Raw genomic sequence first — 20,081 nt, 5'->3', positions numbered from 1 at the left:
AGATGAGCTAAGAATCTACACCAGACAATATTTTTAAGCAGCTAAAGTGCAGTTACACTGAGAGCTGTTTAATCTTTTCCATTCTATTGTTTGTTTTAAGAAAAGGACCTCTTTTTTTCAAGAGCTTGTGAATATATTTTATTTTTATTTATTTATTTATTTATTTATTTATTTTCACAAAGAACCTCTTTCCCTCTAGCTTTGCTGTGGTATTAGAAATCCACGTTTATTTGCTAGCAGTGCAAATTTCTTCAGGGACTATACACTGAGACAGCCTGTAACATGATAGAGACCTGATGCCTGCTGGATGATACTTTAATAGAAACAGTAAGAAATAGCACTTCCACACAGTCACATCTCAGCCTGAAAAGGACACACATTCTAAGTCTGCGCTGCCTTCTGCTTGTTATTCCTTCCATTCCTTCCATTTCATACTATGTAACTGTGTGGAGGCCTTTTGGAGGATTTTTCCTAAATTTTCCCTAGCTGCTGGACTAACAGAACCCTGTGATGCTTTCTTTTTCCCTGTAACACCAACCATCCCATGACTTTTAATTCAAAACAATCTACTGTATTAGTGTGACTTTAAATGCAGGTGGTTGAGTGTGAGTGAACATAGTACATCGTCTTGCACAGAAGTTTCACTGTAAAAGCAATGCAATATTTATTGTTACAGAAATATTAGGAAAATATTCTTCTCAGAAAGAATGGTAAGGCAGTGGCACAGTCTGCCCAAGAAAGTAGTGGAGTTACCATCCCTGGAGGTTTTCAAAATAAGGGTAGATGTTGCATTGAGTGCCATGGTTTAGTGAGTATATGGGGTGATTGGTTGATGGTTGGACTAGAAGATCTTGGAGGTTTTTTCCCACTCTAATAATTTGATAAAATGAAGAAACCACAATGTTTAACCACCAGGACAGTCCACGTAACAGCAGGGATTTTCAGAAGATCAGGAGGGTTGCATGAACTAGAAGTGGCAGTGCAGAAAAAGCATTGGCAGATTGAAGAAAGTTTAACAAGAAATGTGGCAGCTCAGGATTAAAGGGCGGGTAAAGGGTGAAACGACTTCAGTGCAGGATCCTGCTTTCTGTTCAGCAGATTTGCCAACAATTCAGGCTTGCCTAGTCAAATGCCTGCTGTTCCTTTTCCAAATAAACAGATTTATTTCATTTCCAGGTGTTTTTTTTGTTTTGTTTTGTTTTTTCCCCCACACAAACACATAGCATTTTTTTTCTTTTTTGTACCCCTGGGGTCTAAAATGGGATTCCCCAGCAACTGGCTGGGGGCTGCTGATCTCTCCAGCTTCACCAAGGGTTGTGCCATTACTTTTCTGAAAACCACAGAAAACTGCAGCGTTGCCACAGAGTATGGTTCTACCCCAAATTTTAAGTAACTCGTTAGCTGTTAAGGGAAGAGGAATATAAGGTGACCAGGAACAGAAGCCAATGAGCAGGCATCTATCTGAAAAGCAGCCATTTTCTCCCTGTAGTCTATGTTCAGCACAGATATTCCCAAATCCCCCTTTCCAACTGCCTGCTGGCTAGTTCTCTGCTGAACTTAGTGCTTTTCTTCCCACAGCATTACAAGCCTCTCAAGCTTCCTTCCAAAAATAAAAACCTTCTCTTCACATTGTGAAGTTAGATAGGACTGCTGGATGTGTTTCATCCTCTGCAGCCTATTCTGATCCTTTCTGCTTGACAGAAAAAAAAAGTGTTTCCCTGGGGAAAATTTGACCACACACTACTTAACCATGAGCTGCTAACTGAGCTCCTTAATTGGCCCAAAGACTGAAGCAATTTTCTGCTCCCAGCATGGTTTCTACACCTGGATAAGGACACACGAGGAAGCTGCAAGAGGAAAGAGAAGGTGCCACTCTCCAGGTATGTCAATCAAGTGTTAAACTTGCAATAGCAAAACATTCCTTTGAGCCAGACACTAATAACGCTTACTCCTCTCTCAAAATTGCAGACAAACCTGTCTGTAATCAGATAACATAAAAAGACTCTGACAAATGGCTGGTGACGTTTCTTTTCCCTTCCCCTATGGTGTGTGATTGCCTGGGAAAGAGCCCCGGGGAAGCAGCTCAGCCCCAGACCAGCATTATGCCCGCAGCAGCCGCAGAGCCCTGTGCTGGGTGCAGCACAGCAGCGGCTATCTCACGAGCTGGGATGCTCCACCTTGCCACACACTCATCATTCATATGCAATGCACAGCTTGACAGGTGCTGGTGGTGTAAGTTAATACTTCAGCGAATCGTTTTGTAACCTGCCCCAAAATCTTATCTTTTCGTTATTTTTTTTTCCTGGGTCATTGAATAAAGAAGGCTTTGCAATGGAAATAACTTTGACAGCCTTGCTGCAATTATACTGAAATTACTGAAACAAATAAAATCTCTGTGAATCCTTTTTTTCACTTTCAAAAGACAGAAAACATGCGGATGTTTATAGGTGTTCTCAAGAATTGCAATTCGTAGCGGTACACTGAACATGAATAAAACCCATGTTAACAAGCAGCGTCTGTCATGTGGTCCACCTGATTTGCTCAAGTGGCCGCGTTTGAGCAGCACTGCATTGAGCTTGTGAGGTATTAATTGGCAATGACTATGAATACACCATTTAAAACACTTTTGACTAATATGAATCTGGATAAACCTGTTTTGGCAGATTTATTAGTATCCGGAATCACAGTATGACTCAAAGTATGATTATCTGGGGCCCTTGACAGATCTAAGACATATGAGCTGATGTGGCAGCCTTTTTCTGCATCTATCATGAGATAACTTCAGGTGGGTGGGTGGGTGTTTGTTCAGCGCTTGTGTGAACTGCTAGACTGATAGCCCTGAAGAACACTTCACCTTCAAAACTGGACACAAAACTGGTTGGGTCCTTTCTCACAATGTACTTTACACAAGGCTCAGGGCCTTAATGCTAAGAGCAGACAGGGGAGTGCCTTGGTGCTCATCACATCATCAGCCTTTGAGAGGAGACAGTTAAGAAGTCTATTGAGACATTTATTTGCAATGTAAAAAGTATGAAAATACCTGGGACATACTTCATGTATTATATTTGTTGTGTTTATACTCAATTCAGAATCAGTAATTTTAAAGTATCTTACAAACTTTATGTGCTGCATGCCTGTATTTGCTTTACATTGTTCTTGCCCCTTAAGAATTAAGTACCCCTACAGGGATATCAGTGAATATTTTGGAGAGAAAATGCACAAAACAAACTCTCTGAAGACAGAGAATTTTCTATCTCTTTTCTTTTTCCTTCTTGCAAAGGGAATTAATGTACGACTTGTTTGAAATTGAAGTAAGCTTTGCAAATTCACAGTTGAACACTAGCCTCACCCAGGTCAGTCTAAAGTAACTATAGTTCTATAGTCTAAAGCCTAATTTTTTGGACTAGAACAAACCAGACCCTTTACATATACCTCCTTCTTTTTCTTTATAAGTTTATCACATCTCTCTCATCTTCTGTATGTTCCTAATCTTACTTTGGTCCAGTCAGAGGGCCCACTTGTCTTTCCAAACTGCACCTGGAGGAGAAGCCCCCTAAGTGGGGAGCAGCTCTTCATGGGATATCGCTGATTTCAGACGACCTGAAAACCTACACCCAAGAGACCAGTCTTTAAAATGTGATAGGAAGCCATGGAAACTGACGTGTCAGAACAGGACACAGAGGAGTGAACCCTACAGACCTCCATGCCACAGAGAACTTTCTCCTTTGCCCATTCTCAGCATGATGTGGAGTGATGGATCGATTAAATGAACCAGAGGGCCAAACGGCGGCCTGTGTGTCGAGCAAGAGTCATGTTTCCAAGTTTTAACAACTCTCTGCCTGCCGGGGCTTCTTTCTGTTGACAGCAGAGAGGATCAGCTCAGGGCTGTGCAGATCAAGCCAACACTTGCTGGATTGTGACAGAAGGAAGGAAATAGGAGCATCTTGAAGGAAGTGTGACTGTGGAAACAGAGTAAAAGCATAGCATGAGGAAAAGGCAAGATAACAAAAAGTCCTTGGAATTTGCAGTCAGCGTCTAAATTTCGCATGCCATTCTCCAGCCTAAAAAGCATGTGTACTCAACCATAAGGGACAGGACTGCAGCTGAGCTCTTGACAGAGCTGTAATAGAAAGAGAAACATAGCACGGACAGGGAGCATTAGTGAATATTTTCTTTTATTATTCACTGCTTTCTTGAATTCTTATTAGGGAATTAATAAACACATATGGTTTGCAGAACAAATCCAGGCACTAGGAACTTTCCAGAGTATTTTTTTATTACTAATGGTAATTATGCCCACAGGTGAAGTAACAGCTGAGTGACTCAAGTTACCCTGCTGTTTAATTTAATCAAAGGAGCCGTGAATCCTTTAACGAGACCTTTTAGAAAAAGGACAAAGATAATTTCCCCTATTATTGGGATACAAAGAACATGGTGAATTCATTTCATAACACTTAATATACAGCTAGAGTGTATAAGGAGAAGAGTAAAGGAGAAGGAATGAATAAAGTCACTTGAAGGTATGTTGACTTTCTGTCTGGAATTTTGTGGCACATTCTCAAATCACTCCCACGATCTACAGGGCTTATAGATGCTATGAATTAGTCAAAACAATTACGATTGAATTTAACATAAAAAAGCATTTGGCTTCTACTTTAAAGCACACAAAACACACCAGGAGGGGGCTAAACCACATCTACCAGCACCAAATATTAGGAAGCTAGGTTCAGATTTCATTGTTTCTGCTGCTGTTCCAAAGCCTGACACTTACAGAATGTATAGTTGGAAAATGTGGGAATCAGAAGAAGTGGGGAAATCTATTGATCCTTAGTATGTTCTCTGCCTCTTTCCAAAGTGAATTTGAGACTAGGTAATTACTTGAGAGGTTGGAACAAACCTGGTATTTAATAAACTCCGGCAGATTTCAAGTACTTCTTGAGCACTGATATCTCTAAAGAAAGTAGTGTAAAAATACTCTATAGTTAATAAATCAGCTCAGTGCTACTGTTCTTTGATTTATAAAAATATTGAGAATGAACACAGCAGCTCCACTTGTCAGACCAGAAGTTCCAACCCCTCCTGACCATACCAAATCTCTTCACTGTTTTCTTATCATCTACTGCTGAGAACTTAAGGCTAACGAAGAAAATATAAGGAAAGAGGCAAACAAAAACAGTCTTCAGCCTGTCTCCTGCAGTGAGCAGCAAATATCAATAATCTTCAAAAACCACAGAAATATCTTTGGATGACTGATGACTCTCTCGATTACAGAGGAGCCTGGGGGGACTCCCCAGTTTCTAGCAGCATGCACATAGGATCACAGCCACTCCTCCTGATGCTGGCTCTTTTACACATGGGGAAGTCACAGTGTCTATGCATAGCTTGCAGAATAAACTCTCTGCCCTAGTACTTGGTTGCCCACCTGCTCAAGTGCGTGGCTTATGGTTATGGTTCCCTCACTGCCAAAAGCTGTGCTCCTGCCCTGGGATTTTGGAGGGAGACATGGGAGAAAAGCAAAGGCTGCATGCAGTCACAGAGTAGGTCAGCAGCAAATATAAAAACAGAGTCATTTTCTACCTGAGCTCCTTCTTTAGTGTCTGGCCCAACCTAGAAAATCAAAGAATTAACATGGGTGAGAACTTTTGACTCAAGAGCTTATCTACAGAAATATTTCTTATGTTAAAGGCTAATTAAGGTCAATCATACCATACTCTATGTGTAAAGACCTGTTAAGTCAAACTCTTGGGAAGAGCAGGGTTGATTTCCACAAGATACTTGTCAGTATTTTGTTCAAAGTACTTTCAAAATTCACAAGCTGCATGGTGATTTTAACAATTCTTTTGCAGATGTTTCAGGTGTTCTTCCACCAGAAAACTGTAACCTGATTTTTGGTGTAAACCTATGTCTCCATAAACATATGAAACCTAAGTTTCATATGCCCACACATGTTGATCACATTGGGTTATATTTCTTTTATTTCTATGTGCTTGCACATCGCAAACATTTGTAGCCTACTATAGTGCTTTTTCTCCTTATTCATTAAGTAATCCAATGAATCATTAGGTAAACAATCAAATATTTTCTCTGAGCTCTTCCTTTACACTCAATATGCTGCTTCCTAATGAAGTCCCTCTGATTTCTTTCTCTCTTTGGTAACACAGTTTAGAAGGCAAAATACAACTCTATGTAAAATATGCTACCGAATTTTCCTTTCTCTCCATTTGAAAGATCAACTCCCTTTTTGTATCTTAGTAAAAGAATAAGACGTGTTTAGCACCCAGTCTAACCGTTGACACTTACAAAAGAAGATTGAAGTTGCTGAGCTCCCAGGAAAAAATAAAAGAGATCTTGCCCTTCATTTACATGACTGAGGATAAAGTTGTGCTCTTTTAAACAATCTGCACAACCACCACAGGAGCGGATCAGTGGCAGCACAGCATCACTGGAAAAAATCTGAGGTCCAGATTCCATTATTCTGAGCAATAACAGAGGTTATATTGCTGCAAGGAATCCACGAGTTAAGATTGGGGTACAAAAGAAGCTAGGACGTACTGCTTTTTCAATTACTAGGTGACAATAAAATGACAGCGCCAGCTAGGACATGCCAGGGTCATTGGGAGCTTCATCCCTTTCTTGTTCCTTCCTGCACAGGGCAAGCTCCTGCAGCTGCACGTGCTGCTGGTTGATACTCCTGAGATGTTAACTGCTGCCAGCTCCCTTGGTTCTGCAAAACAGCAGCTACCCAGAGGCACACCTGCACCCCTCAGCCTGTGAGAAGGGGCCAAGCGAGTTCTCCCTCAGTACCAAAGTGAAGGCAGGTGAAACTTGTCTTCACTAATTAATCGGTGGTAATTTTACTCTTTTGAGTATGAAGATGGGTCTGTCCAGTTCTGGCTTCAGGAATGTCAGAAATGAAGGTTGGCATAACTGCTCACTGCAGTTTGTATCTGTACAACCTTCATCACGCTTGTTTTAAAACACCGGTACTTTCCAAAGGAAAAGAAAACATCCTTTGCTGCCTGGAATTTTCCATGGTTACGCTTTGCCCAGAGGTAATTTGTCCCTCTGAGAAAAACTTCAGTATTATATAATATTTTTTAATTCTGTTGTTTGTATCTACCAAGGCAGACAGATAAATGGGGAGACAAATAAATTAAAGAACAGCCTGAGATTTTTATCAGCGTGTACAGCCAGGATGACTCAATGATCAACTGCTCTGGAAAGTTTTAGACTTTTGTTAATTGAGCATTGCTGAAATTCCAGGATGACTGGGGGGTCATCCTCAAATCTTTCTCTCAAAGGAAAAACCTAATTTTAAGAGAGGGTGTGACTGAAAGTATCTATAGGGAATGCCATTTCTAAATTTGAGTTCCAGTCAAATTGTGGTTTCATAAAGAGCGAAGCATTTGAATAACCTCTTGAGGAAATGATTTTTGTCAACATTAGGGAATATGCACAAATATTAGTAGTTTAAATTCCACAACTTTGAGTCCACTGTTAATATTTAAATACAATACAATGTAGTTGTAAAACAATGTTATCTGGCTATCCGGACTGCCATTTTAATGAACATTTGACTCCCTAAGGTCCATGCTTCCTTTTTGAAAGTATGTTGATTCCACCCTGAAACAGGTCTAAACTTACTCTCCTCACTGCTACATCAAGTATTGTTCTTTGTTATTCCATAATTCTTGCATACACAGATACTATAATAGCATAATTTTAAACAATACAAACAGTAACTCATGCTTGCACAGAACCTACATGTACGCATAGTCTGTAAAAGAGCTGGAAGTCTGGTCCATCAAGATGAACAAGATTGTCTTGTCATAAATGTATTTTTATTGTGAGGCAGTTTGTGTGTAGACAATTTAATTACTGGATTGAGCAATAAAATTCCCACAACAGTAAAGGCTGGCCAACCGACCTCTTTCTCACTTGATTAACCTCCTGAAACTCAAGGCACCTGTTCCAAACTCACAGACTTTTAAAGAAAATAAAGAATATCGGAGGACTTGACACTTTGCCACTACCTTGTCCTCATATTTCATTTAAAACAAACCCCCCAAATGCCTTTCATTCTATGTGACAGATACATTCGCCTGAAGCTGTTATGAGAAAGAATGTAGAACACCTCTTCACAAAGTAGACTTTTTTTCCTAAAGATATGATCTCAAGAAAAAAAAATGTAGAAAAAGTGTACCGATTGTCCATACCCAGAGGCTAAGAGGATAAATCCTTTTGTTATTGATCTGCTTAGGCTAGGAATTCAGGAGATGCACGTGTGTTTTTGCATGTTTGCGCTTTGCTGGTTTGTACTGAGCTTCTTCTGGGACAGAGATGAAAAGCTGTCAGAAATGAAAAGGTAATTTCAAGGGTCAGTCCTAAACTTATTTTTTCATCTTAATATTGCAGATGCCTACAAGTTGTGACAGACAACGTGCCAGTGGTCTACAGGCAGCTCCCAAAGCATGGTCTCATACTTCACTGAAGCAAAAGGGTTATTCAAAAAGAGAAGAGCAGTTAGTTTCATTTTTTTTGTTGTTTCAAAATAATATTATAAGCCTTGTGTCATGGGATTTAGAGCATCAACCCATCTGCTTTGGTGTTCAGCTCGGTTATCCACTGAGATCAAATTCTTTGCTGAAGGAATTTCAAATAAAATTAACCTCCTGCTTCTTCTGGAAGAGTTAGGGATCTCTTTCTTCCCACTGGCTTGGGAGAACTTGTAATGTGTTGTTATTGCACAGGGCTTGCTCTGTGCTGCCTACTAAGTGGAAATTGGCATGGCAGGGAAACTTAGGCACAAGCTGTTCAGTGGTGGTGTCCTAGCAGCAGATTTGCTACAAGTTCTTTACTACAAAGGAACAACACTTTCTGCTATAACATTAAGAATTTACAATAAATTATGAAATAAAAATCCTTGCACATAATCTAACTGATGAGCATCTTTGAGTCTGGTAGCAGCAGGTACAGCTTGAGATTAAACCTGAAGAACTCACTCAAGAGAGAACACAACAAGACAACTGGGCCCAAGCCTAAGCACTCTGAACATTACTTCTCTGCAAGCAGACAGCCCAACACTACTTTCTGATTTTTTTTAGTTCTGGCATGCATAATTTGCTTCTGACTTTTCCTCAAAAGAAATTCAGCTTTCACAACAGCATATTGGTAAGTAAGGAGATGAAACTCCTCTGTTTAGCCATGCAAAGGTACATCATGGATGCAGGTATAAAAATATCAACGCAAGTCATAATTCCCACCTGACACTATCACACAATACAAATTTTTCAGCAGAAGATCGGTCCCTCAGTTACAAAATCCCCTTTAAAGCAAAGCCAATGTTCTAACACAGTCACTTGCTTTTCACTTGCAGAGGTGAACCAAAGCCAACATTCATGATGCTAGGATGTGCATCATCTTTCCATCATCTTTATGCCAAAGTGAGTAGCCTCCTCTAGGTGTAAAACACAATTAACTTGCACATGAATGAGTCATTGAATGATTTCAGCTCTCTGAAGAAATCGGTATTTCTTTCTCTTTCCTTCAGGCACTCTACATGCCCTAAAGACACATACGATTATATTACGTATTATGTCTTGTTCCTAAGGGTCAGTATATCATCAACAGAAGAAATATAGCTTATTGTCAACTTTCTGCATACATTACTTGCAATTCTGTCCCATGGGCATTTGCTGATTGAACTAATCTCAATAATAAAGGTAGAAATATACATTCCTAGAAGACTATTATATGGAATGACATAGGATGTAATGCCCCATAGTCATTGAGAAAGTATGTCTTTAAAAGAATGAAACTAATGCAGCTTATGTAGTGGCAAGAAGATACTGCCTTTTAAAAAATACACAATGCAGTGAATGCTAAGCTGTTATTACATGTAAAGCAGCTGCAGAGAAAGTGATAGTGTTAAGGGCATTAGAACAAAGATTATCTGTTCCCTGTGATTAAATCCTTTCCCCGGCTTTATACCAGATGACTCTTCAGGTCACGTGAGTCCATTTCAAGCACCATCATTGAAACCAGCCTGAAGAGGTTGGAGCCAGACACTGGACTCCCCTCAGCCAACAGGGATTTCATTGTTCTGTGGTTTCCATCCTGTCTTTCTCTGAAGGAGTGGAGAGCTGTGACTGATTCCAGACAATATCCAGGAACAGGCTGCTCTCTGCACAGCTTCCGCTTTCTGCACACCTTTTGCCAGTGACCTCTCATACATTTGGCATGACAACACACAAATATCTCTTCCTTGCCAAAACTGACAGATTATTCATATCCTTATTTTTACGGTTGCATGACAGAAAAATACAAAATACGCTCTCTCATGGTCTCTGAAATGGGAGGATCCGGCTCCTAGATAGTGAGCTCAGTGCCAGGCTGTTCTCTGCATGGGTGGGGATAGAGGAATGCGTCAGCGGATGGGTTGAAACAGTCACTCCTCAACTGCCTTTCATCAGCCTGTCAGTCTGGACAGGCTATAGGATTAGCTCTACACTCTCCGATTCAGCTCTCCACTTAATCTGACACCATCACACCTATTGCTATTTTGCTAGAAGCAGTTACACAAGTTTAAAAACAAGTAAAGGTTTTGCATGATCCACAAGGAGGAGAAGAGGGACTGCTACTAGTTCAAACTGTGATGCACATTATCAGTGAAAAGGAAAGAAAAAAATGTTACAGCTGTTAGGTGGTTTGTGTAAGCTGCTGGTCTCGGTCCCATTATGAGGGGAACATCTATCCACACGGATGCCCTTAGCCTGGTAAGAGATGCTTAGCAGCTGGAGGGCAGGAAGGCTGAACTTACTTTCCTCCACTTAGGGTCCCTCTGGATTAGAGTTAGAAGCAAAAAGGAGATAATGACGGAGTCAGACCTGAACTGTAACGCATCCCTTTAGTGCCTGAAAATCAAAGGCTGACCCAGGCCAGTGTCCTTCCACTCCAACTGTTCTCCTGATGGGCAAGGTAGCTCTCAAGGAAAGCAAGCTCTGACATTTACAACTTGTTTCCCTTTATAATTACACTTATTTTTCAGCTTGCAAGGCAAGGTTGTGTCTTCTGAAACAACACTGAAAGAAGAAAGAAAAAGTAAAGAAAGTATTTTTATCAGTATGAATAAAGTTCTTGCTTTACAGACACTGGTTCATTTAACCTCATGTTAAAACACATACTTAAATGCCAAAAAGGAAGCTATCTCAGTCAGACATGCAGGAAAAGCTGTTGTATACTTTGTACAGCAAACTATTTCCAACAGTCTGTAAGAGTTTTGTTTCCTCCCCTGATAGTCTGGTGGGGTGCATTTTCCTTGGCCTCCCCTGCCAGCTTATCCAGTGCCCTCTGCTCTCCTCCTCACTACCATCTGTTTTCCCACCTGACAGATGCTTCTAGTATACAATGCTCTTATACACCATCTCTAACCACATTCACACCATTCTGCTCTATCTTCATTAGTACCCTACTCTGTCTTCCTAATACTTCTCCTCTTCATTTGTCATTGACATTTTCCTTTTCCTTTGTCTACTTTGTGTTCTTTTCTTTTTTTCCCCACATGTGCCTTTCATTTGCTTTCTATTGTGATTGATTTCATTCGAATGCAAATTTCAAAGTAAAATATTGTAGCTCCCAAATGCTACATGCACACTTATAGTTGTACAAGACTGAGACACTTCTCATCTCTTTTCTTTTGTTCTAGGTTTTCCTAATTGCTCTGATGGTTTCTTTCTATCTCCAGTTTAGTCTTTTATTTCCTTCTTTGATGCTGTTTTTGCTAATAGCATAATTGGTTTTCTTTGATGGTACGTTAAACACTTTTCTTTTTATCAGTATTTAAAGTTTGATTGATGCTGAATTTCTTCTGTCACCATTTTCTTTGAGTGTTATTTATGCCTCCCCTATTCCTGTTACAGTGTTCTATTCCATCACCATTTTCTGAGAATACTCCTCAGATGTATCGTCAGAGGCTGCTTCTCTCACTAGACCAAATAATCTTATCTCTTTTGTTAGAGCAAATACCAAAATCATGAACACTGCACGCCTGTGAGCTCAATTACACAGGGACCATTTATTTGTATGTTTATTTTCAACTTAAGGGACTACTAAGGTCCTCATTGTCAGTATTTCACACCTTGATTATGCAAAAGAAGAGATAAGCAGGTTAATTAATTGCAATTTAGGGCCTTTCCTCATTGCATGGATAATATAAGAACAGGTTTCCTTGTCTCCAGCCTCACAGCTAAGCAGTGTGAATGCAGAGGTCTCCTTTCCTTTTAGCTCAACCACGCCCCAACCGAGGCTAAGTAGAATACTACAGGTTCTCCTTCTGAAGCATTCTACACATCTGCAGTCAATTCATTGAAAAATTATGTTGATGACCTTTCATTCTGACATGAACAGCCACCATACTCCATTTGCCATGAAGTATTGTCAAATGAGAATGTTTTACCAACTTAACTCTGAAAATTGGAAACCTGAAGCACTGGAATTTAAATAACCTGATAAATATTGGGAGTGGTAAAAATGATAGTTTCGCTTATTCCACCACAACCTGGGACCTGATCTTGCACGTGAAGAAATACACAATTAACTCTGGGAAGCAATGAAGTTACAAGACCTACCAAAATGGTTTCTAGAGAAGAGAAAGGGTATGGAAGATTTAAACTAATAGTTCTGCTCTTGATAGTAATTGCCCCAGGCCTAGCAATTCCTCACAGACAATTCAATTAAATGCTGACAGAAACACAAATAGAGCTCACACGGTCTTCTAGTTCTTGCAGCATTGCACTGATGTCATCTTGTCTGGAAGATACTGCAAAAGTCTGTTCTTACTGAATACATAGCTACTAAATTATGCAGAGGCGTCCAAAGCAATTAGAAAAACAATGTCTTTATGCTTCAAAACTCGAGTTTCCTGATTTCCAGAACTGACATTGTTGTAACTGGGAATCTCAAATTGAATGATGAATAGTCCTGCATTCCAAACATTTGACGGGTTTTGTGTCTCTCCTCTTTGGGTTGCATTTGTGAGGAGTCTCTGGTGGTAACTGAAGTAGAATGCACTTCTTGTTTACTGAAATTAGCAGCAATTAATCACCTGTACTGGATTATTTTCAGGGTGGAAGTAGTTTATTTTTTCTAATCTGTTATCGCACACGTATATGCCTTTCTGAATTTCATCTTGACAATGAATATCATTGTTACCACTCATCTTTGCTGACTTAATGATATAGTAAGGTATTAGTATATACATATATATAAAATATCAATCACAATTTTGAAATGCCAGTGCTTTTAATGGTAACAATTGTTTGAAAAGCAAAGCAAAACAGCTTTGTAGAGACAGACAAATTAGTCAAGAAAAAAGATCAAATGTTGTAATTTATAATAAATTCAGAAAGCATGAAATTTGGGCTAGTTTTAAATTTGTGATTTAAAAAAAATCCGAAACAAGTATACCAGTGATTAATTTAAAAGCAAACAGACTGAAAATTTACATACTGCATTACGATAAAGAAAAAGTTTGAAAGTATTTATTGCAATATTAACAGCAAGCAGCTTAAGGAAATATTTCAGTCATCTGAAAACGGAGCCTTATAAAATCAGGTTAAGCTTAAAAAAGTCTCAAAAGCTGTTAACACATGGAAGTGCCCATTTAAGCCTTTCAAACAGCTTTAATTCTGACCACCAGTGATATTGTTGCAGGACAGTATTCAAAAGCCTTCTAGAGTACTTGATGCATGTTTGTATTTACCACGTTCATATCTTAAGTGTTGGCCAAGCTGGATACTGGCAATGACATATTTCTGATTGAATCAGATACTGGTTATTAGTGCTTGGCCAATAGTTACAGAAATAGACTGATGCCTTTTTTTTTTTTTTCTTTTTTTCCTGTGTGCATTATAAATTTCCATATGTATATTCCTGTTAAAGCTTTACCACAAGATTCTGCAGTAACACAAAAATATTTAATGTACCAAACTCCAGCAAGTGCTGCAAGCCATAAAAGCAACTTGAATCCAGTTTATTCTGACCTTGCTTATCTCAAATAGTATCCCACAAGGCAAGCAAGCAGAAGTGGTATTATAATGGCTTTATGAAGGTATAAGTTTCACTAAATTTTCTTGATGTACTTGCAGTTGGGCATCTTTGTCAAGAATTTTGTCCTCAGATCAACCCTTTTTCATTACCTGAGGCTTTTTACACTCTTTCTTTCATAACTAAGACTATATCTAGCTATGCTTACACTTTCCAATGTTTCACTTGCTAAAAAAAAAAAAAAAAAAAAAGTAAAAAAAAAAAGTGCCAGCAATCCAAGCTGGTTTTATTTTTGTATCTCTCAGCAAGTTCTAATAAAGTAAATTGAGCAATATTCCCAGTTTATTGTATTGATAAACAGACTGTAAAGTGTTTTATGATATAGCACTTCCCGTATGAAAGACACTAGACTAACATAAATTGCAATTGTAACTGTAAAGTACTAAAATATATTTTTCCTCTAGGGCTCTCTAGTATATCTGGCTGAAAAAAAATAAAAATAAAATAAAATAGACTTGTTTATTGTATATATTTTTTGTAGTGTAATTAAATGTCTCTATGGTTTCCACTCAGAAACAAAATCCTTTTTCCCTACTCCAAGCAATCTGAAGGCACACAAATAAGCATACAGAGCTGTCTTGTTCCAAATTGGAGGTGAAGAAACACTTTATTTTACTTTTTCTCTAGACTGTCTCCAGAGGAGCAGATCTCTCAGCACACACTGCCCTATCGTTTCCAGGCCATGCTAGAAGTCATCAGGATCTGAATCAGTCTTTCCTACTGTTACTGTAATGTTGTCCTATTATCATTTGTACCATTGCAAAAATTTCCATTCTCCACCCAAGCTGGACTCAAGTGGATTCTTTGTGGTGATTACTTTGGATATCATCCAAAGCAAATACAGAGGCATTTTCCCCGGGACTAGGAGTTGTTAATGTTACAGCTCTATTCCCCAGGGAATGCAAAGCAGGCACAGGAGCTTTGCCCACTGCCAGTGGGGTTGAAGGCAACAGCTGGAACTAGTGAAGCCACAGAAGAGCACTGCCTTGCCAGTGGGCCCTGTTCACCCCAAGGCGACTCCCTCACTGCAACAGCCACATCGAAATTGAGGACAAACTTGGGCCTCGGTAGTTTTGTTTTACTGGAGAAAAGAAGAAATTGGCAGGGATGTGGTAATGTAGCTACATGCTCCTGAGAGGTTTCACTTTGCACACAGCAGCTATGTTTTGAAGCTCAGCTCTTCAAAGACACCCGGACCAAGTCTGAGTGCTCTTACAACGTTTACCAGCAGTACAAATACTGAAGTCCCTGGAACTACTGAAGGTGTGAGGAGGGAACAGTGTGAATCAAAGCAGCATCCAGACCCAACAGTCTTTGCTCCTAAAATACAATACTTCAGTTTTATGCAGCCCTGCTTTAACGGCATTTCCCAGCTAGTCTTCCCATTAGGAATGAAGTGCTAATGGAGCTGTTACAGTCCTTCTACAGACAAAAGGCAGCAACAGGAATAATGGCTAACTGGGGAGAGAATACTCACAGAAAAGTCAGAGGACAGGTAATGGATCTTTGAAATAAAGGTGGAGGTGAGATACTTACAAAATTAACCTCCTCTTTTGTTTTGGTCTTCCTTTAATAAAATGGTGATAAATCCATTAACTGTTTTAAGGTTCAGAGCAGCTGCATAATGAATGTGCCAGAATACACAGCAAAGTGCAAATTTGCCATTACAATTCAAGAGCTTGTGCCCTCTCTGAATGAGATGGAGGATTATACAAGCACAAAAATACTCCCTGGAGTAATGAATGGTAGACTTAAGGCTGAAACAGCCGCAGTTAACTCCAGATACATGTTTAAGCACAAAATGTTAAACTCTTCTTTAGATACAGATTTTTGTAAGACTTCACTGTCCTTAGGGAAAATTTGAGAATGAGCTTCTCTGACAACTCAACAGGACACTTAAAAAAGTAAACAAAAAAACTTTACCTAGTCCATATGAATGGCTTCTCTTTGCTCCTCTGTTGCTCTTTCTAGATCCTAAAACTCTTATATTTCAGGATTCACTTTGACGTTAGCTTCTCCTAGATCCCTCTTTAGCAATAATGTATATCAGATCTGTACCTGAATTTTTAGTTCTAAAACATTATGGCATCATGTGTGTTCTCCACTTCTTACATTTGCGTAAGCCATCCCTATCTTTCTTGAACTATTTATTTTTCTCATTCTGTGAACATTTTATAACACATAGTAACCTCACTGCTCTAATATAGCACAGGATGAGTATTTTGCATCGATTCATTCTTGAAACAGAGTCATAATAACAGTTTGGACATACATGAGGCAGATCTTGTCTCACATCCTTATCTCTTTGTGTTCATCATTATATTACATTGGCTCAAAACAGCCAGCTTCTTCAGTCCTGGACTCTGAAAAGGACATGTCTTTCAATAAAACAACATATGAGAAGAACACAGAATTCAAGGCTTGCAAAGCTGAGCCTACACCTCTCTGACAAAGCTGTAGTAACAACAGTGAACAATCTTTGTATACTCTCAGTGGAGAATACTTTTCTCCTACAATCTCTACAGAATGTCTGAAGAAGAGAAAGAAAGATGCGTAAAACTCAGCAAACACACATAACAGGAGTACACAAAATCTCAAGTAGTGAGAGAGTTCAGTCTTAATTAACCAGACCAACCTGTAAGTTGGGTCAGTGTAGCAAGGTCCTTCTTGGTCAGGAGAGGTTGCCTTTAGGTGACAGCCAGCATTTGATAACTATGACTTCTCACCACTACCCTGAAGGAAGGAAAAAGTGTGCACTTGTGTTGACACACCAGTGAGAAAAGAAGGGAAAATGAAAGAAGATATCTCAACAACTCCACCTCACCTCTTCTTCACATACACACATTTATTAGAGAACAAATGAAAGAAAGACACACTGCCACAACACGCTTTGTGATAGCATGATCAGAATTCGTCTATGCTCTTCCTGAATTTAGACAATATCACAATACAGCCTCCCTCAAATAATTTTTATTTTAAAAGAGTGTTTTCCATAAAGGTTTCATGAGAAATTTGATGACTAGTACACACAAAGTCTATCTGCTCCATGAAGATTGCCTCCATAGCACATAGCACTGTCTTTAATAATGCATATTCTTCTTCTTTTGTGTTTTCATCTTTTTTCTGGGATGTGTACTGAGTGATTTTGATGTTTCTTCTCTATAATCATGAGGAAGAATGCATCAACCTTTATAATAAATATCTTGCCAAAGGAAGCCAGGCATTCCTCTAAAGGAAACCTTATATACATTCTTGAAGTTTCAAGACCCGTCTCCTATCACCATTTCATTAGCTGAGATATACTACAGTCCAAAAGTAGGCTGGTGGGTAGTCTACAACAAGGTGAAAGAACAAGGGTTTCCTCTGTACACAGCAGAAATACTGATGGTAGACCTTCCCTCTGTCTGGATTTCCAGGTGTCTAATAAAAAATGAGCTTTTGAGTTGGCTCCTCCATAGGAGCACTTCTTTTCTCCTCATGGTCACATATTTGCACATAATTTATAAGGATACTATTACCACCAAAGTCATTCCTCTTTTATGAAGCTGAATTGAAACTGGCCATTGGGTTTACAGATTGCTTGGAAGGGAGAAGAAGATGACTAAGTACAGCTAAGAATGCTCAATCCCACAGAAGAACAGACTAAAAATACCATTTAGCTAAGGAGAGGTAAATGTGATACATGAAGGATGAGAAACATCAACAAAGGAAAATAAAGCAAAGAGAGGAGCCAAAAGGACAGTAAAGCACACTTTCAGTCCTTTACCTGAAAACTCTATTTTGTAATACACACTTTAGTAATCAATATTTCTCCAGGTTGGTATGAAAACACAAGTGTATAAAGATCTCTATCCAGCAGGACTTTCCCAGAGGCATATGTTATGGATGATCAGAGTGCAAAGAATTTGAACCACTATGAGTTGCTGAAGTACAGATTAAGTTGGGAAGGTAGTATCTTCCACAAGAGGAAAGAATTAGAACAGATAAAGATTTGGGTTTAGTCATTTCAATTTAAATATTTCTCACAGATTACATATAAGTTTTCTTTGTTTTAAGTCTTCCTTCTATGTTGTGTAGAAAACTCTTCTGAAGTTTTAGGTTCAAATTTGAATGAAAAAGTGGATGTAATCCAGAGGTCACAGTACCCTGAGACACTTTCCTGTGTAATAGAATAGATGCAATGCAATACCTTTTCCATTTTAATTTGAAGCACATCATCTACAAGCTTTTAATTATTGTGGCCTGTGAAACAGTGATCTTGTCAGAAAACTCTGTATTAGTACATACTAAGATTGCTCCTTCTTTTCCTAAAATCTTGGATTAAACAATCTCTGTGGAAATTAAGAGACTGCTTTAGCAAATTGCTGATTGTATGTGAGGCTTAATTTAACTATAATCTGTATTAAATATTTAAAGAAATAATAATGAAGTATTACTTAAAGCAGGAAATCTACTGAAGTATTCTGTTTCCAGATTGGCCAATATATCTAATCTGCATGAAACTTATAGAAAGGAATATTATACATATATATATTTGTCCTGCAGAGCATTTTGATAATGACTGCAATATTCTAAAGAAAGATTGCTTGCTGCTAGTGTAATGATCAAGTAAATGAAAGCAAGCATTCCATCAGTGTAAGTGGATATTAGCAGGGAAACTCTAATAACTCTACTGCTTCAGGACTGTATACTGAGAAAGCAGAACATGGGTACGTTTGCTTTCTCTCTCTAAATAGCATAATCTTTTGCCCACACTGGAAGACACATTCCTGACATGAGAGACCTCTAGTCTTATCTAACAGCTCCTGCTTTACAGTCTTACATTCATAGATTTACATATTGCCTTTCTCACTCTATATGCAATCACGAAGATATCCACTATCTCTTTCAACAGTTAATTCTCACACCTTCTACACATATGTGACTTTTGTATTAGGAGTACCAGTGTCGTCAGAGAATGATGCATTTGAGGTATATTAATGAAATGTGAAGCAAGCAGACTTCAGTTAAAAAAAGGAAGTATTGTTTCTGATTGGGGAAATCTTGCAGCATTAAACAGTTCAAAAATAATATGTACAGCTGAAAAGACATTTGGATAATCATGATTTACTAACAGCAGGAAGCTTGCATGCAGACTGGAAAAATATCTCCATTCAGGTTCAAGGCAACACTGGCAGAGATTGAGAATCAGAGTCAGAATCTTCACAGGAATATTGGCTCACCTTGGAAATAAAGTAATCTTGTGTTGTGTACTTAAGGGACAAAAAGGGTATCTAAATCCAGAAAGGGAATCTAAATCCAGTTTGACTTTTCATGGTTTTTTGTACTTTTAGCAGTGAAAACACTTCTAATGACTCTATTTTTCCATTTTTCATTCAATATTACAACAGTTTCTGGTCCCAATCTTACTCTTTGCAAGAGAGAATCAGGAAAACTGTCTTCAGTTTTCTGGGCCATTTGTTCATTCTAGTACAGTGTAATTGGGCAGTATGAAATAAACTTTCTATTATTTTAAAAAATCACACATTTAGCATGATACAGTGGTTCAGTTTCAGCACTGGCCACAGTAAAGACAAGGATCAAATGCAACTAAATAGCTCTGAACAGCTTTTGAAATAGATACCACCATCTAACATGCTGCCTCCTATTATTTTCTCAAAACACGACAGAGGAGGTTCATTAATAACATCCTCCAAAATGAGAAGGTTCTATACGTAGAAGGTAGAACATTTTTTGAAGTGCCACCAACCTCCCATAACACCCTCAGTCATCTCCTTAGCATTACAAATGTTGCTATTCATGGCAATCTTGTTAATCTAATCATCATTGTACCTTCTATTTTTTAACCTTTCTCTTTGGTCCTCTTCTTGGATAGTTGGAGGTGAGTGGGAGAGCCCAATGGACTATAACTTTACATGGTAGCCTGCTGTGAATATTTACCCTCTTCTTGAGATTCTGTTGCAGAGCTCCAAGTTTAT

General features: G+C 38.8%; 1 protein-coding gene and 1 long non-coding RNA gene across 15 annotated transcripts in view; one reads left to right on the top strand and one right to left on the bottom strand.

The window, feature by feature from the left end:
- The window catches only part of LOC146545474 (uncharacterized), a 47,107-nt gene extending 38,174 nt beyond the window's left edge, over positions 1-8,933 (top strand). Inside the window, exons 5-6 of one of the 2 annotated variants that reach the window (XR_014887200.1) lie at positions 1,811-1,880; positions 8,416-8,933. This is a non-coding gene — a long non-coding RNA (uncharacterized LOC146545474). Of the gene's footprint in view, positions 1-1,810; positions 1,881-6,651; positions 6,829-8,415 lie in introns of those variants that run through there. The other variant, XR_014887199.1, reaches the window with a different exon arrangement.
- LOC116217322 (uncharacterized) overlaps positions 1-20,081 on the bottom strand; it is a 672,500-nt gene that overhangs the window by 171,546 nt on the left and 480,873 nt on the right. For 2 of the 13 annotated variants that reach the window (XM_085238984.1, XM_085239055.1), the window contains exons 4-5: positions 5,578-5,607; positions 398-3,959 (exon numbers count right to left, since the gene is read on the bottom strand). The exons of the other annotated variants lie outside the window; for them this stretch is intronic. In XM_085238984.1, the coding sequence (XP_085095110.1) occupies positions 3,875-3,959; positions 5,578-5,607 (115 nt within the window). In that variant the 3' untranslated portion in view covers positions 398-3,874. Of the gene's footprint in view, positions 1-397; positions 3,960-5,577; positions 5,608-20,081 lie in introns of those variants that run through there. 13 annotated transcript variants of the gene reach the window in all.

This window comes from Meleagris gallopavo, chromosome 1, assembly GCF_905368555.1.
Source record: "Meleagris gallopavo chromosome 1, MGAL_WU_HG_1.1, whole genome shotgun sequence".
NCBI lineage: Eukaryota > Metazoa > Chordata > Aves > Galliformes > Phasianidae > Meleagris > Meleagris gallopavo.
This window is presented reverse-complemented; position numbering and strand designations above follow the sequence as displayed.